Source organism: Lepisosteus platostomus, chromosome 26, assembly GCF_059453375.1.
Source record: "Lepisosteus platostomus isolate fLepPlt1 chromosome 26, fLepPlt1.hap1, whole genome shotgun sequence".
NCBI classification, from domain to species: Eukaryota; Metazoa; Chordata; class Actinopteri; order Semionotiformes; family Lepisosteidae; genus Lepisosteus; species Lepisosteus platostomus.
In genome coordinates this window covers 15,860,860-15,886,479 of record NC_142636.1, presented here as the reverse complement: position 1 = coordinate 15,886,479, position 25,620 = coordinate 15,860,860, and the positions used below count along the sequence as shown (strand labels likewise).

General features: G+C 43.4%; 1 protein-coding gene across 1 annotated transcript; it reads left to right on the top strand.

Annotated features, from left to right (window-relative positions):
• The first annotated feature begins 277 nt into the window (after positions 1–277).
• On the top strand, positions 278–22,969 carry hpn (hepsin). The gene is made up of 13 exons (XM_088621512.1): positions 278–723; positions 1,151–1,306; positions 8,398–8,499; positions 9,683–9,724; positions 9,851–9,980; positions 10,297–10,419; positions 11,847–11,887; positions 12,311–12,476; positions 13,090–13,277; positions 15,087–15,182; positions 16,458–16,600; positions 17,493–17,657; positions 19,071–22,969. The coding sequence occupies exons 2-13, from the start codon at positions 1,291–1,293 to the stop codon at positions 19,107–19,109; spliced, it is 1,251 nt and encodes a 416-aa protein (XP_088477638.1). The 5' UTR covers positions 278–723; positions 1,151–1,290; the 3' UTR covers positions 19,110–22,969.
• Positions 22,970–25,620: the final 2,651 nt, after the last annotated feature.

Sequence of the window (25,620 nt, the reverse complement as noted above, 5' to 3'; positions counted from 1 at the left end):
TAATTTCTTCAGTTATGGGGAAAAAAGTTAAAATCCTCCTGATATGTTCCAAACGGAACAGAAAGCTTCCAATTTGCAGTCAGGAGTGAACAAAAAACTAAAGGGTCGGAATTTTTCGCATCCTCACTGTTCCCCGGACAGTTGAGTCCAGACGTGGGAGAAAACGTCCGAGTTGGCGGCGCAGGTGTTGAGCAGGACTCGGAGGAGGGGCTGGGCCTGGTGTCCGGTCCTCCCTGCTGCTCCGCCGGAGGGGTTCGCTGACGTCATACACACCCCCGACTCCCTGCGAGCAGTTGGGAATTAAGGTGATCTACAGGCACGGCAGGATACAGTTCGCATCGTGTTTTGCTTTTGTCTGTTTCTTGGATTTTACTTTTCCTCTGAATCCATCGCTTTTCAAAGGAGCGGCCTTAATTTTAGTTACCATTCTTATTTTTTTACTGAGTTCAGACAAGAAAAAGACCCTTACCATCTCTCTCTCCGATGTTTACCTCAGCCCGTTGCTGGTACTTTCTGCACGCAGTTGAGACGGGATTACTGGAACTTCGCAACTGAAGACGGTTTCGACGTTGATGTGGCTTCACGTCCGCCTACTCTATCGATACTGATTGTAGCTGCTTTACAGTATAACTGCGCTCTTCTAAGTGGATTTATTATTATGAAAGGGATTTTTTATCTAGCCTGAAAAGAATACACCTGTAGCGGTATTAGAAAACACAAAAGGTAAGTTTTACACTCATCATCTTAAGGCGAAACCTCGAATTTCACCTCATCTTTTTAAGCTGATAGGACCAGATTTTTGGAAGCTTGTTGATTCTGGCGATGTAATTTTTTTTTCTGGTGTTGCGTTTTCCGAGACGTAGGGGGTAAATAGGGGCTAGGGGTAAATAATTAAACCTGTGACAAACTAGGCTTATTGTGTTTTGTAAGGTTGCAGTGAATATTACATTATGAAAGTATAAACCGAACTCTTTCAAAACACCAGTGAACTCTTCTCTCTCTCTTTGTAAGCCAAGTGTGCAGTTTCGGGGTGCGACACTATGACCCTCGCTTGCTAACAAATTCAAACGAACTTCTGTTTAATGACCTTCCGTGTTTAACTCCTTTAACATTTCTTTCACCTTTTCTGTTTGTGTTTCGCACTTTGCAGGTCAGATATAGAAACCGCAGAACGGTACGGACAAGACGTAAGCCTCCGGTGGACGAGATTTACAGTAAATCCCTTTTATTTGCGAGTGGGGATCGTTGGATACTAAGTTCAGTTGAGTGGATTATTAACTTGTTCCCGAGATGACAGAGAAGGAAGGTGAGTGCACTGACTGAGTAGCTCTCTCGCTTTTTTTCCAAAGCATCAGGCCGTCTGGCACGAGCTTAAAAATTAACCGAAAAATTGCTAAATTTGCCGCGAGCGCCGTGCTGCGCCACGAAGAGCGCGAGCCTCGTCTCTCACGAGAGGCACCTGTCGCGCGCTCTCCGCGTGGTTCGGGGGTTTAGTGGAGCGAAGTGGAACAACCCCAAGTTTCTACCAAACCCCTAAACTTCTGTGTAACTGGCATGCCCGCGGAAGACAGGCTCGGCGGCCGCATTGTCGCTTCTCGGTGGTATTGGCTATTCGCCCAGACAAATATTGCCAAACACATGAGACGCTTGTCAGTTGTTGCTTGTCATGTGTCTCAGTCCTCGTAAATATCCCCGTTTGTCCAGGCAGTCAGTGTCGTTTGAGTTGAGTTGTTCACAGATAGAAAAGCTCAGATTGTAGGACAGTTTTATACTCAGTGACCTGTTTATTACTTCTTTAATAACGTGTTTATAATTTCTTCAATACTAACCATTTTGTGGCTAGGTTTCGCTATTAGCGGTGGTGAACGTTCTTCTCTGAGGTGATTGATGCTTGTGGTCATTTCTCAAAATTGAAATGACATTTTCATTTTCAAGGCCTCCAGGTCAACAGGACACACTAATCTCCTTGCTGTCCCTCAGACCAGACACGAAAACATTGAGTTTGACTTTATTAAATGTGTATAAATATGAAACACATCTGGTCTGTCAGAAGCAAGTTCAGGCATGGATAGAAATGTGCATCTTTTCATTTATTATTACGTATCGGGTTCGGAAGGTTTGCTAGACTTTATTTGGGGTGTAACAGTCAGTGAAGTGAATTTTTCAATGGAGCACGAAGCTGTGATGCTGAGACCAGCTGAGTGTCTGTGATCCATATTCCAGCTGTGAGCAGTGCCTCTTGCTGTGGATTGTACAGCTCCTCTGTCTATCGCAAGTGTCTCTCGTGGCTCTCGTGGGCGAGAGGCGACAGCTGTCGGATCAGGAAGGTGTGGGAGGAACCAAACGAAGGCGATTGGGGTCCCGAGGCGATTGGGGCGACTGTCCTACTTCGCTTGGTCAGTTGAGCAATAGAGGCTCCATTCTCGACTTTTCCTGGCATCAGTGGACCTGTTACGCCAGCACTGACCCTCCCTGTACTTTGTGTTCTGTTCCCCAAGACGTTTCGCTCTGTGAAACACAAAGCATTAGTCAGCTGAAGCGTTAATGAGCTGCGCTGTTCTTGAGACCCTCTTCAGGCTCTTTCGCACAGCTGGGAGCTGGGGCGTGCTTGCAGCAAGTGGCTGGGTTGTGTGTATAGTAACTGTGCTGCAGTGACCAGTGCAGCTCTCCCTGCTCCTGCTAGGATTCAGTCTGGGGGCACACTCTGCGCCACTCCCTAGGTACTGGGCAACTCTGCCCCGCTGAAAGTCTTCAGATTCTCCAGAATCTGCTGGATTCAGAGAGGGGTGATTGTGTTCTGCAACTGTCCCAGTTCCGTGCTGGAGGATTGAATAGTGTGTAATTCAAGTTGCAAATACAATGCGTGTCAATAAAAAAGCTGTGACACATTAAAGAAGCATCTGCTCAAAACATGTTTCTCTGGTGCGCATGTTCCATGGAGGAGTGTAGCAATATGGTGTTAGACAATTCTCAGAAGCCCATGACTTGAAGGGTTAGGATCAGGTGTGCACAGGACGTCCAAATCCACACAACAGTCAGTTAGGTTTAGTGTCCGTAACTCATATCAGAGTTCTAAAGCAGTACAAGTACCAGGCAATGGTGATGAGCCATCATGTGTTTAAATTGCAAACTGCTATTGCATTATGACTTTGGGTAGCATGTAGTGGAGGGTATTGTTATTCTTTGTTAATTTCCAGCTGTTAAAAGACAAGAGTTGGTTTTATGGTACAACAGATAAGATAAAAGGCTCAAGTTAAGAACTGAACACCTCTGTTAATTGTCAGTTTACAATGAGGAGGAGGACTTCATACTGTTCTCCCTGTTTTATGGAAACTCTATCCCATTTCATTTCAGGAATGGAGAAATATTGCAGTTCAATATTAACATATATTAACTCAAAACGTTTAACACAATCACTCTTAGTAGCAGGATGCCACATTTATTCTGTTCCTTTTCCATATGTCCTTTTTATTTATTCAGAAAAGACTAGGATGTTCTAACATGTAGCAAGACAAATAAGTCTAAAGTTGTTTTATAAGTTAAAGGTGCATACCTCTGTTAACATTATTGCTGATGAATAACTTGAGGATGGCAATGGACTTTTACCATCTAAAGATTCTAAGAGGAGGAACAACAGTGTCTCCAGTCCAGTTAGGAGTGTGTTGGTGTGTGAAATCAGGGGGAGTGTGAGAGAAGAGGGACAGCAGTGTCTCCTGTCCAGTCAGGTGTGTCAGTGTGTGATCCAGGGGGTTGTGTGAGAGGAGAGGGACAGCAGTCTCTAGCAGTGTCTCCAGTCCAGTCAGGAGTGTGTCAGTGTGTGAATTCAGGGGGAGTGTGAGAGGAGAGGGACAGCAGTGTGTCTAGCAGTGTCTCCAGTCCAGTCAGTGTATGTTGGTGAATTTAGGTCTGGTTATTAGAAGAGAAGGACCGTGGTGGTTCCTGGCAAAGAGACTTGTCAAGTATGGGGTATTACTGTACATCCATTTCAGTCTTCTGTTTAACTGTAGAGGTAAAAGGAAAAGGCATAATAGGAAAAAGTGATCTTTTGAGTAACATCTCCACTTGACATTTCTGTCTATATACAACTTTGCTGATAGGCAAGAAATACCCAGCACCTGATGCAGACTTCATATACAAAAGCTGAGTGTCAGGAAAAGATTGTCAAATGCATTTAAATCCACAGTAGATCAGAGTCACCTCCAAGTTTCACAAATATTTTAAGCAGTAAGACCCTGATTTTAAGCTATTCTTATTCATCACAGAAATAAATTAGAAATTGTTGACAATACTTTACCAATATTTTACCAATCAGTAAAATTTTCAAATAGATTGTTAAACTATTTACTGACAGAAAATACCTTTTATTCCCAGTGAGGTACACTGAATGTATACCATGCCATTAAATTGCTTGAGTTTTGAACATAATTTTTTTCTCAATTTTCCTGTTTTAATGAGTAACATAATTAAACCTCTGTAGCATGCAGCATTTTGGTATTTGCACAGAACATTTCAGTTACAGTACATACAGTTATTGCAACAGAAACAGGAACTGCCTCTTCTTTGGAAACGCTTCCCAGGCTGTTCAGTATCATGATTGTGGCATGTTAATCCTGCAGTGTTCGCTAAAAAGTCCATATTGTACTCCTGGGAAAATATTTTTTTATGTCATCTTTGTCTTTAACCCCTCCATCCCCATTAATAAAAATAAGAGAATAAGTGATGAGAAGACAAATTATACTGATTGTATAATGTTTTGCGTGAATTAACTGAACTGTAATTTAATGAACCTTCACACTGACCCACAAACACACACATATTGAGTCAGCATTTTTGTCATATTGCTGACTAAGTAATTAATCCTTTTTTGTAAAAAAATGTTAATTGTAAAAAAAAAAACATGATGACAACTCAATGAACCATTCTGACTTCCAAAGCAAATTGTCAGCTTATTTAAGATGAATATATTTTGTATTTTATATACAATTTTATATATATATATGCTTGGTCTAATCTTAGGTTTTTCACATTGTGAGCAATGCAGATTCAACTAGGATAGAGAGTAGTCTTCATGTTCTGAGAAAATCACTGCCTGCAACTCTCTGAGCAGGAAAATGTATGTTATAACTAGTAGTGTTAAAAAGGTGTATTTAATAATTTAGTCTTTCATCAGACAGAAAATTTCTGCAGTGAGATGGATATAAATTGCAGGAAAAAAATAACAAACCTTTGTAATGGTTGCACAAAGAGAATTGAATAGTTGAGTACCTTGCATTGCTTAAAATCCATTTACATGTACTGTAAATTCAGCACTTCACCTTACTCCGCTCTTGGTACATGTGCTTTTGAACATTTAGCAGTCTTCAGACTTAGAAAAAAATGGGTATTTGAGAGCATACAGAATCTGAGTCTGGCTTTGTAATGGAGAACCTTTAAATGGAGCAGCACTGAAACTATTCCAGTGTCGCATTCCAGAGTGACTCTGCTTCAGGCGGTGTCAGTGGAGCCCTGTCTGGACAATAGCAGCTCTTGTTCTGCAGTCTAGGCAAGCAGCAGAGTGTCGCGAAGCCGTTCGGAGAAGCTGGCGGTTGAGCTGGGACCAGCCGAGGAAGTTTGCTTAGGAAAAAAGAAAATGGAGTAGGTCTGCCAAACAAATGTGCTCTTTCTTCTTCTCCTTCACAAAATCGAGAACTCTCCGGAACAAACAACACATTAATCACCTATGTTTCATGTAGAGGAGGAAGATAAACTGGGAGCAGCAAATTTTTCAGATTGAGTTTTGCACTTTTAATTCTTCTTGTCTCAAGATCTGATGAATTAATTTCATGTGTCCATTTCCCTGTTTTTTCTAGGCTTTATAGATTTGATCATGAGGATAAATAATGGATTGTTTTCCCATTTAAAAAAAAATATTCTTAAGCTTGAATCCAGTTGAAGAGACAGAACAAATTTGTAAAATTTGGGGCTCAGGGTGGGAAAGAGACACATTGTACCTGGAAAATGCATTGCCTCTCATGATTTTATGAAGTGACAGATCTGGACATAACTTCCATTCGGACCACGATTGTTTAAACAGGAATAACATGGGATGTTTGGGATTGTCTTCAGATGTACATCAGGCTGTAGAAGTGCAGATAAACACTTGGCAGTTTTGTTGCAAAAGGATTCACACCAGTTGCTGTACCTGACTTGCAAGTCTTTATATATTTTTTTACTTGTCCCATAGATATACAGTGTCTCTAGCGGCTCCCTTGAGGCCAGCACACGTGCTGCGGTGTGCGAATAGGACAGATCCCATGGCCTTTGGAGTTCCCATCATGTCATTATCCTTAAAAGGCTACTCTAAAACATGCAGATCCAGTTTAATGTAGGCAACCCTGCCACACACTGGTGTGAGACACAACACCAAGCAATAAAGAGGATATCCAGCACTTCTCAGAAGTGTTAAAAAACCAGGGGAGGGCTATAGGGGAAGGCCAGCCAGTTCTGCTGCTTCATCTGCGCAGGCCGTAATTCTGCAACAGAGCAGCTCCATTGTCTGCTCAAGGGACAAAACCGGCTGGTGAAAGTTGAGAGAATCCTGAGTGGCAGAGGAGCGAGAGAACCTCCCCTTGCCCTCTCTCGGTTCCAGACCGATTAAGGAAACTGAAGTGGTGCCAAAATCATCAATCTCAAACCACAGCCCTAGGATACAGCCTGGAGGTTTCTAGAGGGAGGATGTCTGGCTCAGATCAGTGTGAGGTACATTGCCTGTTTTTGTCTCAACCAAACTTTTAACTTACTTGTCTGGCCAAGCAGTGATAAAGACCAAGAAAATGGTTTTCCTTGTTTTACAAGGTTTCATAGCAGCAGGTCTGCCAAGTCAACGTGTCGACCTTTCTGTTCGTATGGACTGCACTCCTGCACACCTCCACTGTATCTTCTGTCTTAGTGATGTAACAAGTTATCTGTCTGACGCTTATGCTTGTGCTGTGAAAGAAGGAAGGTACATTGAGATTGTGCTTGAAGGGAGGGACATAAGACATTGTAACAATGATTGCAAAGTAATGCTCTACATAAGGAAGAGGGTGTTAGTGTGTAACAATACTGTACAAAGGCCTGAGTCCTTTGCTTGTATTCTAAAGAAGAGATGGACATCATTGTGCTGTTACAATTTAAGAAAATAGTTGATTTTCTGGATGTACAGACACATTCTATATAATAACTAAAATATATGTGGGGCTGTGAAGAAAATATTTAAAAATACTTACAGTATTTATGTTTAACTTAAACCATAAAACTATACGTTAAATGCAAGCAGGTGACATTCTGATTTTAACACCAAGAACACTGCCTGTCCAGAACAGGTTTTGTACAGCAATCAGTAAAAGAACTTAACTCCTGCTGAGTTTCCACCCATCCGTTTTCTAAGAACTTCTTCACCTCGCGGTCATGGTGGAGCCAGAGCCTATCCCAGGACAGGATACACCCTGAACAGGATGCCAATCCACCACAGGGCTCTCACAGACCGAGACACCTACTCACACCAGGGCATATTTTCCCAGAATCCAGTTAACCCACCGGCATGTTTTTGGACTGTGTAAGGAAGGCAGAGCACCTGGAGAAAACCTACACAAACACAGAGAGAACAAACAGACTCCACATAGATAGCATCCCAGGTCCTGAATTGAACCCAGGTCCACAGCACTGCAAGACCGATGTGTCACCACTCCGCCTCTGCTGAGTTCCCATTTAGTCTTTTTTGTGTGTCGTGTTTGACTGTCAGCCTGATCCCTACTCCCACAACCCTTTGTGGGGAAAAAATGGCTCCTGTCCTCAGTTTTAAATCCCCATGATTCCCAGCTTCCACTGTCCACTGGTTTTCGAGTCCCTGTTGATCTTGAAAAACTTCCATTGGGATGAGTGTTTAATAACATTTGAGATTCTAGGCTCTTTGTCTCAAGCATCCAAAGTGTTTTCTGCACACTGAAAAGAATCACTTCTTTAACCCCTAAACTAGGGCAGCACGGTATCTCAGCAGTCAGCAGCTATGGGGCTTCAATTCCTGGGGTGCTACTATATCTGTATAAAGTCTAGATGTTCTCTCCGTGTTCATGTGGGTTGAAAGAAATACTGGTGGGTTAATTGTCTTATGGGAAAAGTGGCCCTGGTGTGAGTGTGTGTATCTGTCCAGGGTGTACCCTGCCTTCTGCCCGTTGCTTGCTGGGATGGGCTCTGGCTCCGACACTAAATTGGAAGAAGAAGTTAGAAAATGGATAGATGGTACTCTTATCCTACTGTATTGAGGTCACTGCTACGTTAAGAGGAATTGTGCCTTTCTTCACACAAGAAAAGCTCTAGTCCAGTCCCCAATTCCCCATCCTCATGTGACCTGTCTTCTGTCTCCTGTCCTCTGTGCAGGTGGCCCTGGTATGCGCTGCCTGACCCCCGCCAAAATCGCCGCCCTCACCCTGAGCATCCTGCTGCTGCTGGGGGGGATCGCAGCTGCCGTCTGGGCTGTTGGTAAGGGCAGCGCCCACTTGCACCACACACACAGAGGTGTGCACCTCACCTCCCGGCAGTGCAAAACCAGAACCCAGTCGGTCCGTCAGCCTCCTCCTTTTACATAGCCCTGTTGTCAGTGCACTATATCAACCCAGAAGGAACAAAATTGACTTGGAAACATTTTTATTTGAAAGCTGCAAGTCCCATCTATAAATCCTTTAATAAGTGAAAGAGAGCTGCATAATATTTAATATAGTGCTAGGTAAGAGCTGACTCCAGCTGGTTAAAATCTGCATGGTTATTCACACAGGTCAAATTCTTCTTATGCAAATGAATAGTTATTCATATTTATGCATCTATAAAGTGTATGTTTCTGATCATGTGCTAGCCAGCTCTTAGCCAACAATTTTTACACAACATATTATCTTTTTTTTATATTTGATTGTGTTTTTTCCCTTATGTGACATTATTTTAAAATCCAGTCATTCAGTTTTGCTGTGTTTTTGATGGATTTAATCTCACGCAGCCTTGAGAAATGACTTTGTTCTACAATATACAATTGAAAATACCTATGGACACAATTGTTAAATACAGAAACGAGCACTATCCCATGTTCTAACAAATTAATTTTACTTATAAAGGGCTACAGAAGAGGTTTCTGCACAAGTTTGATCAGGGGTGTGTAAGAATTTAGGTTTTTGCCCTTGAGATACCATACTTTAAAGCTTAAATATTTAGTAACTGTTGTTTAATGCAGGGCTGTCCTGTCCCAGACCTGGAGGGCCAGCCAATGTGCACAACATTTTTCAGGTTTCTTTAAAAAAACAGCACTTGAAAAGCTGCTAAAAAGAAATCAAACCTCCCCTGATTTAATGTATTAAGCTTCGGATCCATTTATGCATGTTCTGTGCTGGTTGTTTTTGTTCTGATTAGAAATGTCTCCTTCCACTCTCGCTGTCTTGTAGAGAGAATCTTACAGATGAGAAAAAGCAAAAATCGGGGCCCAGCAATTAAATTTATTCCAAAATACTCCCGCACGCATTATGGATGTTTATTGTCCAAAGGAAAAATAATTAAAGTAAATGAGTGTGAAATGGAAAGGACAAAAGTAATTCAAGTCGTTTTCCATTTTTTTGTATTCCCAAACTGAATGTGACCAAAGCCAGCTGCAGATCCAACACTGTTTTTTCTGTTTTTGCAGTGACTTTTCTGATGAAGACGGAAGATCCAAGGTTGTATGATGGTAGGCACACAAAAACTGTTCCTTTTCATCACCCACTTGGACGGTATTTCTTTAATATGTGGACTTGTGCCTGTGCAAAACAAACAGCGCTCATTGCTGTGTGCACGCTCTCTCTCCCCACCCCAGTCCAGATCAATCCGGCTGACCTGCGCCTCTCCGTGTTCGATCGCTCCGATGGCCGCTGGAAATTCGTCTGCTCCTCCAGCTCAGATGAGCTTGTGGCCAGGATAAGCTGTGAAGAGATGGGGTTCATCAGGTAACCCCTCAGACTTGCTCTCTCCCCTCAGCTCAGAGTGCTGGCATTCACAGACATACTGCACTTCTGCAAACATTAGGATCTGCAGCAACTGTTACCTTCCAACTACCAGAGAAATTGTGTATTTTCACCTTGTTAAAGCAGTGTTACATTCATATGCATCCTGTTGGTCTTTTATGTCATTTTTACATTATTGTGTGCATTAGCAGATCTTAATTTTAAAATTTTTTAAAAAGTCCTTTGCTGGTCAAATATTTTCTGAAGTTAATTTAATTTAATTTCTTTACCCCTCTTTCCCCTCCCACACTCTCTCTAGGTCCCTTGGTTATTCTGTGCATCCGTTCAGCTCTGTCTCGGGCAACACTTCAGAAGGATTCTTCTGTGTGGATGAGAAACAGCTGGAGTTTGGAAAAAAAATCAAGGAGGTCCTCTCTGCATGGTAAGGAAACCTTGGTCAGAACGTAGCTCATACTCAAACAGGCTTTGTCAAATTACAGGGCTCATCCTCAAAGGCTGAGTTTGTCAGGAGCTTCCAATTGTTGTTGTTTTTTTTACTATGAATAACCAAAAAATGTAATTTGTGTTTCTTAGTCACTAGGGTCTTCACACAGTGCAGAACTTAGTTAATTCATGTTAACACTGTTATGAGTAAATAGCCCATAATAAGATCTGTCTGTTACCGATCTGTAACTCTAGGCTTCTGCAAAGGGGAAGATCACTTGGTTGTAACCATAGATGGCCATAGGCTCAGTAGCAGTCACTGGCCAGCAGGGGTTGCCTTTGTTGACAACATGGCTCAGCAGATAGCTTTGGGCGCATATGGACACTGTCACACTGTCACAAAACGGTCTGTGTGTGCTCCACTTTACAAAATTAATTGGGTCTCATGGGTACTTCCAAAGAAGGGGTTTAAAACTGAGATATGTTGGCTAAATCTTACTGAAATCCCATGGAATAATGTGCAATGGACAGCTCATTAAGGCATTTTTTCTGTGGGCATGTTTGAAGATGGATTGCTTTGTAAGCTGCTCATGTTCAATCGTCAAAAAGAAGAAAACTACTGCTGTGTCCATATCCTGGCCACAGCCTTCAAACCTCCTCCTGCCGTGAGCGTGCCATGCCCCTGACCCGAGACTGGCTGGCCAGGCCGACCCTCCAGCATTCCACCCTGTTTGTTTTTCTGGGGTGAATCTGATGCCCCTGCCACCCTCCCCTCGCTCTCCTCCTGTTATCACTAGCGCCGATAAACTTGTTCTTTTTCTCTATGCTGTTGGACTTTGGCCCGGTTAACATGCAGCTGCAAGCTGAATGTAAAATAAGCCTAAAACAAACACCTGAATTAATCTGTACTGGCCATGCGCTCTGACAGATTTTAAATGAGGATCATCTGGATTCACACTCCAAAACAAAATAATTATTCCATTAATGATTTGTCTCTGAACTTCAAAGGAAGTCCAACTAGAACTCCACTAACACAGAAGCACTAGAACGCTGCTTCTTGATTCTGTTATCCAGATCTGCACTTCTGCTCACGTAGCACCTTCCAAAATGAGCAAAAATTGTTCTTTTGAGCTGTTTGTATGTTCTGGAATGCACAAAAGTACTAGCAACCTTAAAAATAATCCTAAACTGGAAGGCCAGATCTGAGTCCAAGTGTTTGTCTGATAAATTGAGGATGGTTCTTGGTCACCTCTCGCATCTTTTAAAAATGCCCAGCAAGGCATTGCCTCAGGATGTTAGATGTCCTGATGTGACTCTTTCTAAAAGCACATTCAACAGACAGTTACATCGCCCTCTATGGTTCTGCTTAGTGAACGGAGTCCAGGGCTGTATAAGGTGTCTGATCTCGGTCTTGTGTTTCCGCAGTGACTGCGAGAATGGTCGGATCCTCAGTGTCAATTGTCAAGGTAAGTGTTGTTGGTCCTGGTAGGTAATATTATGCAGTGAGATATTTGTTTCCACCCTATTGTTTCTTGTGGGAAAAAAACTGTCTTCAGTCCACGCATAATGTATCTCTTAATTGGCTATACTTTAGCAATATTTGCCATTTTAAACTGGCATTTGCATTGCACTGGTCTTCCTACAATTTTTTATTGAGTCATCTTGCAGTTGTAGTGAACACAGATACACGAGTACACGTGTGAAATATGTATTGGAAAATGTCATTTATGGAAGTGATCTATGAGTGTATTCCAGGAAGTTGCTTCCCCCCCACCATCTGTTTATTGAATCTTCCATTGTTCTTCATTGTGATTCCTCCCCTCCCTCTCCAATCCCTTCCACCTTCTCCACTCTCTCCCTCCCCTTCCTCCCCATGCCCCCGTGCCCAGACTGCGGGCGTCGGAAGCTGACAGTGGACCGGATCGTGGGCGGGGAGGACTCCAGCCTGGGGAAGTGGCCCTGGCAGGTCAGCCTGCGCTATGACGGCAGCCACCTGTGTGGGGGGTCCATCATCTCCAACCGCTGGATCGTCACAGCAGCGCACTGCTTCCCTGAGTCAGTACGCCCTGCCGCCCGCCACAGACCCCCCTTCTGCTTCTGCCACGCAGCCCTGAGGGTGATGCTCAGCTGCCTTTGACCCTCAGCCCCTGGACTTTGTGTTGTGCCTTGGAGACTCAAACAGGGACAAGGGAACTGCTAAGACCGGGCTCCTAAGTCTCTTTGTGTGCAGCAGATCAGTGGGTCTTGTAGTGCTGCTACAAATTGATAAGCCTTGGCTGAACTAATTTACTTCTCTGCCCCAGGCCTTGTGCTGCTGCTGATTTGATCAGGGTACAGAGCCGACAGCCTTTTACCTTACTTCTATCTGCTGCCTTCGGTTCGGTTCATGACAAAACCTTTGGATGTGAGGAAAATGTGCATAGAAAGAAAGTGAAAAGAATAGAGGGAAGGAATTATTGATGAGCAATTGTGCAGTACAATTACAGGAACATTTACAAGTTTGAGTGGAGGAATGGCTACTTGTGAGTCACCTGATCTGCATCTGAACCTTTTAACTCTCTTCTCCGTATCCTTATCCCTCCTCACCCCTCATCCCAGCCCATGCTGACCACTTTGCCAGCCGTCTCTGGCTTTCCAGGCTGATCCCAAGCTCTCCCCTCTCTTCCAGGAGGAACCGCCTCCTCGACAGGTGGCAGGTGTTCATGGGCTCCATCCACATGAGTTCCCGGGGGCTGGTCCAGTCCGTCCAGACTGTCGTCTACCACTCGGGGTACCAGCCCTTCATCGACCCCAACGTTGATGACAACAGCAATGACATCGCTGTCATCGCCCTCTCCACGCCTCTGACCTTCTCGGGTAACTAGCTGTCAAAGTCTGTGTTGGCTCGTTCTACATTATTTTACTAAGTGGTGTGATGAAATAAGTGCCAAAATAACTGGGACAAATCGTATAATTTAAATATCCTCTACAAACAAAGGGTTGTAAAGAAGCCCAAGAGCATTATGGAGTGTGTGACTCACCCCAAACAACATGAACTAACTCTCTTATCTCCTATACACTATTGCACTGTTTTCTCTGTTGGCAATGTTTGTGTTCCTTGTTGTATTGGACTGTGCCACAAAACTAATTTCCCTCAGAGGATAATAAATCTTGAACCTAATTGAAATGTTGTACTGCCGTGTCTTTGGAGCTCATTCTCTTCTTGAAGGGTCCTTCAGGAACTAGCTGGACAAGATCCTTCAATCAACTTCAGGCAGACAAGACGTACCAAATGACTCTTCAGCTGTGTTATGTTTTAAGGAACTTAATTGATTAATCGAATTCAACAATTGCTAAATTTAAGCAGTTGAAGTATTTCTTTGTTCTTAAGAAGCCGTAGATTTAAAGAGACATAAATTAACCTACTGGACAGCATCCCTTAGGGACCAGAGCTGGCATCTCTGCACTCATCCAAATCCTCGGAACATCTTAAAATCAATTAGCTTCACGCAGAAGATGACATAACATCATCACTGTGTATTTCAGCAATATCAGCCAGTGCACTGCACGTGCAAGACAAATACCTTACAAGAGAATGATGGGACTGTGGACAGAATATTGTATATAGTATCTTTCCCAACTAATTTGTAAAACAATGTTCATGCCCTGAGCATAATCAAGGCAGACTTATCTACATGGTCATCTTTACAAGTTACACCTTTTCAATGTTAAAAAAATAAACAGGAACATCTATAAAATTTGCTCTCCTGATTTCTGATTTCAAATAGTTCTACCAAATTACATTGCTCTAATGCAAACATCCATTTGGACAAATTTGTTTTGTGCAAAAATAGTTTCTTTCATTTTGTTCATTTTTGTGGTTTCTGAATAGTACGTATACTTGTCTTTTTTTAGGCTGTTGTGTTTGCTAAAAGTGCAGCAGAATTATAAATTGTCATCTGCGGCTTGTAGCTGTTTCAGGATCTCATCTGATTAGCAGAGGAAAAAACAGAGAAGACACTGAAGACTAATGCCAGCTTGGCAGTAAAAAAGAAAAAGAAAAGCCCCTTAGTAATGCAGCTATCAGATTTCAGGTCAATCTTTGGAACAAAGACTTCTTTTTTTACCTTGCAGAGGCTGCATAATTTGTGTGGTTCCACCTGCTGTCTAAGACCACAATTACAAGGACAGTGATTTCTTAAAATGTCTTTGGGAGGGTTTTGCCATAATTCATTCATGACAGCAGTTTCCCTCCTCTTAGTAAGAGACCAAGATCAGTAGCAGTATCACTTGGTATTTATGTTTAGTATTTGGAAAATGAAGCCTAAACAAACTCCTCTGATGGATTTTGAGATTCTCCACAGCTGTGCCAGTTTATTAGCTCCAGAGATTGTGTCTTTACTGCACTGCATCAGTTGCAGAACATTTTAGAAATTATTGTTGCCAACTATGTTGTTCATAACTATCCTGCAAATTAAGTTTCCCCGCTCTTTAGTGTAAAAGCTGTTTCAAAAAGCAATGCTTCAGAAGTATTTTTTTTCAAAGTGTTTATGGCGCACACGCAGAACTCTTGCAGTCTCTGAGCCTTTGCTTTCACCTGCAGTTGCAAAGAGCCCATAGTATAATATTAAAACATTTTACACATCTAAGTATATTTAACTTTTTTTGCGTGTTCTCCCTCCCTAGACTATATTCAGCCGGTGTGTCTGCCAGCTCTCAGTCAGTCTCTGATTGATGGGAAAGTCTGCATGGTTACGGGCTGGGGCAACATCAAATACTACGGTAAGTGGCAATGTCCAACATGCACCAGTGCGGGTGTCGTGTTCCCTCAGTGCGCGTGCACCAGCTCCCTGTGGGGTTCAGAGCAGAACTGAAACTGTCGGTGCTGCTTTTCAAAGAGCTTCAACAGCTCAGCTTGTGGCTGCTGTACATCCCGCTTCTCTGCATGCCTACACTGTCGCTTGGACACTGCCTTCATTCTGTTCCCAAAAGGAGCATCTGTTGAAATCTGGATTTCTCTTCTGTCGCTCCCAGGCTGTGGAGTGAGTACCAGTCCCAGTCAGTACCAGATCTTCCTTTTCTATTCCTGCTTTTAATCCCATTTAATTTGCTGTATTGATTGATGTATGTCTTCCTTAATTGTTTGAATTTACAGCACCTTAGGATGATGTGCCATGATGTAATCTACTTTATATAGTGTGCTATTACTTCACCTTACAGAACTCAGGACTGTATAGTATTATATATGCCCACAGATATCATCTAACACTCTGCAACTCACTGAAGCTCAGCAGGTGTGAGCCTGGTCAGTACCTGGAAGGAGACTCCTGGGAAAGCTAAAGTTGCTGCTGGAAGAGGTGTTAGTGGGGCCAGTAGGGGGCGCTCACCCTGCAGTCTGTGAGTCCTAATGCCCCAGTATAGTGATGGGGAACCTACACTGTAAAAGGGCACTGTCCTTCAGATGAGACCTAAAACTGGGGTCCTGTTTCTTTGTGGTCCCTAAAAATCCCAGGGTGTTTCTCAAAAAGAGTAGGGGTGTTACCCTGGCTTCCTGGCCAAATTTCCCCCTGGCCTTTCCCAATCATGGCCCCAGAATAATCCCCATCACTGAACTGGCTTCATCACTCTGTTCTCCCTGGTAGTGGTGGAGGGAATTCCGACTACCTGTAAAGTGCTTTGGGTGGAGTGTCCAGAAAAGTGTTATATAAGTGTAAGGAATTATTACTGCTGATAGGATTGGCTTACTGAATATGCCGAGCCTTAGTGTGCCCCTCCCACTGAGTCCTGTGTCTCATGGCAGTGCGGGAGGGTGACAGATGTGGGAATAGTCAGGTTGAGGTGGTGCTGGAAGTATGAATAGTTCAATGATTTGGACAGCAGCAGTTCACAAACCAGGAAACCAGATCAATCGCCAAAGATTGTCCACAAGATCTCCCTTTCACCACCACCACCCCCCCAAATAAAATAGAAATGAAAATATTTCATGACAAAATTGGAAAACCCAAATCCTCTCACTCAGTAACAGGAGCCAACTTTCATGCCATCCTTATTCTCCAGGCCAGCCGTCTGACATCCTGCAGGAAGCCAGCATACCGGTCATCAGCGACAGCACCTGTAACAGTGAGGATTACTACAGCAACCAGATCACCAGCAGCATGTTCTGCGCGGGATTCTCCGAGGGCGGAATTGATGCCTGTCAGGTATGTGGTGTAGCCATTTTATCGTAGCATATCCCAGGTGCCCATGACAGAGAGTGGAGCTGCTCACTGATTGCTTACCAAGACCCCTGCTGGCCATACGTGGTATAGCAGTCTCTGTAGTTAAAACCACATCTACGATCCCCCTTGCCAGGAATTATCTCTTTAGCAAAAGTGTCTGGCTGAAAAGCTGAGGTTTTGAATCCTCATTCCAGAAGGACCGTTTTAATCACTCACCCCTCATCTCACTCCTGATAAAGCTTCACTCATGTGAAGTTTGTTGTGAACAGCAGAGTCAGTGGCAAGCTAGTGATGACTGTATAATTGGAGGAGTTTAATAATCAAGATCTTAGCCTTACTGGCCAGGAAAGGCCACAGCATGTGTCCCTGAGTTGGAAAAACACAAAGAAGTTCTCTAGCAGGTGATCAGCTTGTCCAACGTGCAAGTCAGAAGAATTAAAAACCTTGGTGCCTGACCGAGGAAGCAGACTTATGGATGTAAAACTCAAGAAATGTCTATACATAGAGTGACTCATGGGTCTGGAATAAAGGCAGCCACTCTTCCAGACTTGGAGTGCTGTCTGTTTTGAGTTTTATGTCCTCCCTGTGTTACCTTGGGTTTCCTCCAGGTGCTCCAGTTTTCTTCCAAAGCCTGAAGACAGGTTGCTGATAGGTTAATTGGCTTCTGGGAAAATTGGCCCTGGTGTTACTGTAAGTATGTACACATCTGGGTGTGCCCTGCAGTGGACTGGCTTCTTGTGCAGGGTGTACCCTTCCTTGTGCCTGTTGCTTGCTGGGATAGGCTCCAGCTCACCCGTGACCATGAATTGGACAAAGTGGTTAGAAAATGGATGAATCACAGGATGCGTAAATGTGGTGCTGTGTGGCTCCGCAGGGGGACAGCGGAGGGCCGTTCGTGTGTGAGGACTCCATATCCAAGACCAGCAGGTGGCGCCTGTGTGGGGTAGTGAGCTGGGGTACAGGCTGCGCCCTGCCCCAGAAACCAGGGGTCTATACCAAGGTCACCCACTTCCTGCCCTGGATCTCGACTGCCATGAGGGTGAGAGAACATTTTACTATAATTATTCATATGTCAATATTTATTTTCAGATTTTCTGGGCACCCTAATCATTGGCATGTAATGGTATGCATTTACAGTAAAGTAAAACACACAAGGTGCATATTGTACTGTAACTGGTTTCTGAAATTACTTTGTAATATTGCCGCTGCTGCTATGAGAGCAGCGATCCCAAGTTGTAAGGGGAGCCCAAATGCCGGGCGGAGCAGGAGGAGGTAGGCAGCACATCACAGGTAGACAGAGACGAGGGACAATGTGGAAGTCCACAAACGAGGCAAGCCAGCACAGTTCACTACCAAGGAAAGGACTCAAGAGCAAAGCCCAGGGAAAATCCGAGGGCAAGTCCAAAGTGAAATGAGGTCAAACGAAGCAAGGGTCAGAATCCAGAACAGAATCGAAGCAAGAAACACGTCTCTTCTGATTCAAACCAAACGTTAAGACTGAGATAGAGTCATGAGAAGGCAGATCTTCAATTGTCTTGAGCAGAGGTGGAACACACCTCCAGCCTCAGCATGTAGTCACATCAACCAGCTGATGAGTACAGTTGCTGTAATAGTTAGGGATTGCAATTATTAAAGTTAAAATTGTTACAACATATAGTATGTGCTACATGCAAAAACTGCTGAAGAAACCCTGTCTTGAAGAGTTTAACACTGTGTGTAATGCATTTACATCTTAGATGTATTAATTTGGCAGACACTCAAGATCTACTTGAATTAGAATACTGGCTTTACCACTCGCAGTCTTTCCCATGTGACCAAGTATTTGATTAGAAGTAGTTTTGCAGCCCTGAAGTGGATAAAGTGGTTGGAAGATGGATGGAATTGCTTTATTGTAACTGGTCATTTTACCCTGCAGCAAAACTGGTTCAGAATTGCTACTGCAATACGCAGGTACCCGGAAAGTACTTGGGCTTCTCATTGTCCACTCCATTTTGATCATACAGTAGCTCCTGTGTATTGTCCTTGGACTTTTCCCAGCTTCCCAGACTTTTTCTACATGACCACTTCATTTCTGATGCACACGTTTCAAATTGACGGTGTGCTGGATACGGGTCAGTCCCGCAGCTTTCAAGGGGTTGTCAACCCACCAGGCATATTGTTTTGGGGGGCAGGGGGGTTATGAATAATTTGACCTTACTGCTCAGTATAAGAGGAGGCTATGCAAAATTCAGTCCCACTGTCACCAGCGGGGGTTTGAATGCATACTGGAACAGACACTATTTTACATCATATATGCATGTGTTCTGTATATATATATAACAGCCAATCCCAGTTATTGTTGTGACAGCAGCTGTGTGGATGTACAACAGTTTTTGCGATAGTCACACCTCCACACACCCCCATTCAGTCTCTTCATTTCCTCATTCCCTCATGCTTTGCTGTCTCTTTGCAGACCTACGACCAGAAGCCGGGAGTGTACAGCATGGGCTAGCCATCCTCAACCCTGTTCACCAAAAGACCTCTTCCTGTTTTCACGGCAGGGACATCGAACTGACAGAATCGCCCCATCCCTGCCCTGTCCTCTCCATCCCCATCTCTTCAGCCACATCCACCTGCCACCCCCACTCTAATCACCTGGAGTTTCAACCCTCAGTTGCTGACTGGCCAACAGACAATTGGAGGAAATGGCTGGGGTCTGACCATGAGCACATGCGCACACAAGCTCAAACTGAGCAGGAAAAGATTAAAGGAAGATCAGAAACTGTGATTATCTGACCACCACAAATGAGAGGACTCTGTGGTTAATTTTAATTGCAGTTTTTATCTGTTGAAGCTATTCTTAACTACTAGGATGAACTAGGTCCCCATATTTCATCGTTTGTGATCACTACGATCACATTGTAGCAATGGAATCGATTCTGAAGCCAAAAGGTGCTAGAAGGAGGGGAGTCATTTGAAGGTGACACATGAATCTCCATCAGCCTACAAAACAGTAATGTGTCCTTACAAGCCAGTCACACCCTTTTGTTTATTTAGTAGGTATTTGCTTTGCCATAAAGCTAATCCCGTTAATGGAGGAGTGTCTGTAGACTGTATTCTTGTATTATTTTTCCATCCTTAACTATTTAGATTTATAAATATTGATAGTGATGCTATGAGATATTGTGATGTGAAGGTTTGAGAAAAAGAGTTCTCAAAGCGAATGCCAGATCATGCACAAGGGGAAGCTATTTAATGTTGCACAATGGTGAAAAGCCGTAGAATCAAGGTCTTGAACTCGTGAAATGCAAAAATACGTCCCCCCATTGACTAATTTGCTCTCACTACATCGAGGTAATTTTTTTCTTTTTTTTTAGTGTTTCCCGTGCTAAATTGCTACTCCTTGCAGCGTTTTGAGAACTTGTACAACAGTTGTACTTTAAGGGAAAAGTTGCTCATTGCAAGCAATAAAAAGACAACTTAAGGTGAGGTGTAGGCAATGCATTAGAGTACACACTACAAAAAGTGTGGACAATACAAATTGCTTTAAATTATTGCTCATAGCTCTACTGAGCTTTTTTTAATAAAATTATTCTGTAAATCGCTTTTAATCTCAGCGCTTACCTCTCTGTTAATTAGACAGAGTTTGCCTTGTCTCTGATTGTGCAGGAGTGTGTATATGTGCACACTAGTGTGCGGGTGTGGAAAAGGGGGCCAGGTGATGAAGCGATGTAAGATGTGTGAAAGCTGCTACTGTGATAGTCTTGCCTTTAAATTATTATGTATTCATTTTATTAGCTTCCTTAAATCTGTTCTGCTGTTGAGCCGTACTGCATGGGAGCTGTGTCATTCTTTCTTTCTTTACTCTTGCCTCTCGGCACTGAGGCGTGCAAGTGTCCCAGGGTATGTGCACTGAGAGCACAGGACCTCCATTCTGCTGTGGGGGAGGCCCCACCCAGCAATGCTGGGATCCTTTTATACATTGGATTCAAGAAAAGAGTGCCTTAAGCAAGGAGAGTCCAGTCTGAGGTGATGAGTTTACCACACGAAGCTCAGAACAGCCTTGCATCGGAGACCTGAAATGCTGTTAAAGTTCTGTCCCTCGAAACCATGTAAAACCACTATAATGGACAACAGAAATTATTTTCCAAGAACAGTATGCTAATATTGCTCTGTGGTTTAAAATCTATCCATTTTGGTTTAGTAATTGTTAACTGGGAAAGTAGACAGAGGCTGTCCCTGCTTCTACTTTAAAGACTCGCTGCAACTCTGCAAATGTGAATGGTGACGGTTTCATGGCAAGAAGTGCTGTGTCACTGCCACTCTGGCCCTGGGTTCGATTTCAGCAGGGGGCCTCTTCTGTGTTTCCTTAGTGTGCTTGTTCTCCCTGTGTTCTCGAGGTGCTCCGGTTTCCTCCTACAATCCAAAGGCAAGTTGTTTGGATGAACTGGCGTCTTGATTGAGCTGTGCAAGTGTGCGGGCTGATGGGCTGAGGGTGTATCCTGCCTTGTGCTCTCTGTCTGATGGGGTTGCTAGTATTAGCCTGAGCAGTTATTGAAAATACCTGATGATGTCAAGATGGCTCAGTGGCATGGTGGTAGCAGTGTTGCTTTGCAGTAGGAGAACATTTTGATTCCACACTGTGTGGGCTTTGATGGCCACCCCACATGCCCACACTGGCCATGCGGTGGACTGGTGTCCTGCCCAGGGAGCAGGTCTACCTAGCGCCTGCATTTCCACTATAGGCAATAGGTTGCCATGACTCTTACCAGGATCAAGCAACTTTCCGATAAGGAATGGATGAAAATGAGAAGGTAGCATATGGAGAATGTTTTGTCCAAAGATGTGATGCATGTAGCACTTATTTTTTCATTCTTATTATTTGAAATGGTTGATAATTGATAAGCTTCTCCCAGAGCGAATGATATACTGTATCATGGAGAGCAGACAATGGGTTGCTCATTGCTTGTCCAGATCTTGGAAGGGTGGTGTTCTAAGAACTGTGTCAGAGCTACTTTTTGGAAGTTGTCAGTAAACTGGCTCCACCAGCGTTGTGGGTCAGTGCTCTGCATACTCAAGAGCCAGAGGTATACAGTTCCTCCCCTTTCTGAGACCTGAAGCTCCTGCTCTTCCATTTGTGATCTTCCAAACGTTCTCCGCCACATCTCATCCAGATGCCTATCGAGCTGGCAGAGCCTGCGGCTGTGTCCATCTGTAGATCATGCTACTGTAATGCTGTGTGTCTGACTATGCTGCAACCCTCTGGCCTTGTTTGCCTTGAAATGCTAAAAAAGCTGCACTTTGGCCCCCTTGACTTGCCAAGCAGCTGTCTGAATTATGGTTCGCTTTATGTGTAATCCACTTAACTTAGAACACAGAATCTCATCTAGGCTATTGCAGACATAGGAAATTATTAATGCGGAAAAATTATTGTTTCAAAGTAATGGTATTGCTCCTGCTTTTCTTACTGTCCACCACACATGCAGTAGCCTCTCAAGTACACTTGCCAGAAAAGGCCGAGCCAAAGGGGGTGTGTTGGAAGGAGCTGTATCGCCGGAGCCCAGTGCCAGGCCAGTCTCCTCTCCAGAGCGCTTCCTGAAAGACCCCAAAGCTCTTGTGACACGAACAGGTCCTGCTGTACCTTAGAAAAGCCTAGAATCACAGTGTCTGTAACAAGAAGAGAAAACCAACTGGAAATGCAGGCAGTATAAACCGTACCTTCAAAGAGCATGTTTTGCACACTGGTTCTTTTTGTCAATAGATATTGGTATTATTCTTTGTATCTTTTTATTCTTTCTTGTATATATTTGAAATGCAAAGGGCCTCCTTCTGTTTGGTTTAAATTTTGATGTCTTGGGCAGCCTTTTAGTGTGGTTCCCGCAGCTTCACTCTCCAGGGCTCATAAGAACTTTGCTTTCACAGGCACAGATTTGGAACAGTGAGTTACTGTATATGTATGGTGAATTTGTTTGTTTATTCAAGGAGATTGTAATGTCCCAACAAGCAGAACATTTTTGTAAGCTTGCTTATTGTATTCATTTTTTTGTTGTTGTTTGGAAACTTGCTTCCTTCCAACTTTTGTCAAAAATGTACAGTTTGCCCAGTTTTTAAGACAACCAGATCATGGGCATAGTACACCTATGTAGAGCTGATCAAGCAGAGCTGAAGGAATAGTGCATGAGGCTGAGAGAACATTGACCCAAACTGAAAGAGGCCCCCTGTAGACGCTCAGTCCTGTGGTCATGCTACTGTGATATCATCCTTTTTAGAATGTAATAATTTTTCTGTTTTCTCATTATGCATACCTTGTAACCGTGTTTGTTTTTATTTGTAATATTGGTGAATCTTTAAACTCAAAATTGTTCAACAGGATCTGCAGCCTCTTGTTCATTTCGTTGCTTCACCCAATTTCAAAAGGCAGTGGTTGGAGGGGCACAATTCCACCCACGTGGTGCCTCCCCCTCAAACCGTCTCTCGGCCTCCTTACTCCTCTGGTTTGCCTGGCACTCCTGCACACACCTGGAGAGCCTTCACGTCCGGATTCTCTTCCTTTGTTTCACTTCTCGTGAATGAGCTTCAACTTGTTTTTTTATATCTGCCTAACCACCAAAATGCAGACATGTTCCTGCTGTAAGAGTTTACCCTCTCATATCTTTCTTATGGTCCCAAGGTATACCTCCCTAATATAGTAGACATTATTCCTTTAGTGTTCCTTCATATCTTGTTCTTTTCTACTTTTTCGATTATGGAAATGGTTTATGGTTCCTCTATAATTAACCTATAGATTTAATGACTAAAGACCTGAATGCATGTTGATCATCAATCATAAGGTCATAAGGATACAGACTTGCCCTGGCATGATTAAATTTGACCCCTGCGTTAGGCAGGAGGGGTGGCAGTGTGAGAAATATGTACTCCATTCCTTATAAAATAAACCAAGTAGGACTGATTGTGCAGATCTGAACATGTATACTGTATCACCCAGGACTGGAGAGGAAACAAGACTCCAGGTTAGGGCTACAGGGAGATCAGCTATCGATCCTGTGGCCCAAAGTCATCAGTACGTCCTATTAACTTATTAAGCCCTACCCTAACAACCCCACTTCACTATCCAGCAGACTACTATCCAGTAATCGGTCTTGAGTAAGTGTCCTGCATTCTGGGTGCTGCTTACTCAATTACTATCAAAGAAACCTAAAAAGGGAAAAGAAAATAATATCCCACCAAAGCCACCATAGCAGGTAAGACAATTTAAAAAATATTGTTCTTATTCTAGCAGTTTGCTTCAGACTTAAGACAAATTTTGGTTCATATAATGTCTTTATGCCGTTTTATCTTTCTAGAAATCTGTTTACAGAAGCTGTGATTTTAGGATGTCAGAACAGGAGAGGTGAAGGCAACACGTCTGATGATTAGGATTAGGGAGCTGCAGAGCGAGGAGAGCTGCCCTTTTCTCACTGCCAACCCAAGCACTAGGGAGCCTGGGAAAACCACCAGGGGGTGCTGTTGTGAAGCAAGACAAGGACATGCTTTCTACTTCAACCACCAGTGCTATTGACTCAAGTCTAGGGGACACATTCTAATTCAAGTGCACCCACTGCCACTGTGGCCTCAGCACTCAGGGAACACAGCTCAGGAGTCCAAGTCATGCTTTTAAAAACTGAGCTTCACAGTGATATCGTTACTGAGCACCAGTAGGGTGAGAGTTGTTCTTCAGATTGTGCCCGCAGGTGTGTTTCTCTTCTAACTGTCTCTGTCAGTTTATGGTGCTGAAAGATGCATTTCCTCGTTCCCTGGATATTGAAGGCAATATTGCCCATTGCACACAGCCAAGTCTGTTGTAATGGGCATTCCAAGAATACAAGATTAAATATCAGAGAAAAGAGCTGATTTACAATATGATCTTGCAAAAAGCAGTTTGCTTCAACATTTCCTCTTGAAATCATTGGCTTCTGCCACAGGCGTCTGGACTCGGATATTTCAGCTCATGTGAATCTCGGATAGACAGTTTTCAGTCCCAAACATCCCCTGGGCTGTTCTTCTGAACTACCATTCCAAACACAGTATCTGATTAATTTAACACACCTTTTACAGTTTTTGTTATTTTTAAGGCAGGTCTCCCCTGTTGTGATCATGGCAACACCAGTGTCTATGTCAATTTGTGTTGTCCAAAACTTAGTTACTCCCTTAATTGTGTTAATCACTTAATACTTTTCCATCATTTTCACCTGCCACGAACAGCTGAATACAGTTTAAATGATGAGATGTTCGTTCAATTACATACAGTATCTTAGACTGCTCTGCTCAGCCTGCACTTTTGTTAAACCAAGCAGGGAGAGATTATACTGCTAAAAGCTGCTAATCTCTGGATTCAGTCATGTCATTGCTGTGTGAGCCCAGTCTGTGCTTCCATTGCTGCTGAGGCTTAAGATGGCATTTGCCTTGCAAATCACCTCATAGATGTCTCTGGAACTCAGAAAACAAGGTAGGTGGGTTGAGAGGAAGAACAAGGACATTGCACTTGTTATAAACCCTGATCTGATGCCAATACCCTCCAAATGCACTTCGTAGAATTTCCCATATGGCAAAATGTTTAAGGTAGCATAATTAATTTTCAGTTTTCTATCTTCACTCAATTGAAGTGTGCATAAATGATGAAGCACCATCCCAAAATTCTTGATAATTTACTTGCTGTTTTTTTAAGAATGTAGTTTCCAAATCCTGACCCCTTTGACTATGCCCATCATCTGATTTTGTCACTAACCAAACCTCTCAGCCACTCATGATTATTTCCATTGAACCCCATGCGGGTCCTTCCCTGGAATACCCAAAAGGGGAAAGCGCAGTGCAGGGGCAGAGATCTTGAGTGAGGCCAGGAAGTGAAAGCTGACATCACATAGGCTCCTGGGCCAGCTGCTCCCTGCAGCATCGTGCAGCAGATCCAGCCTGTTCTGGCTTATTTGACTTCTGCACATCCTGCTTGCAAATCACAGCTTTTGCATTTTGTCCCGGCAGTGAGCAGA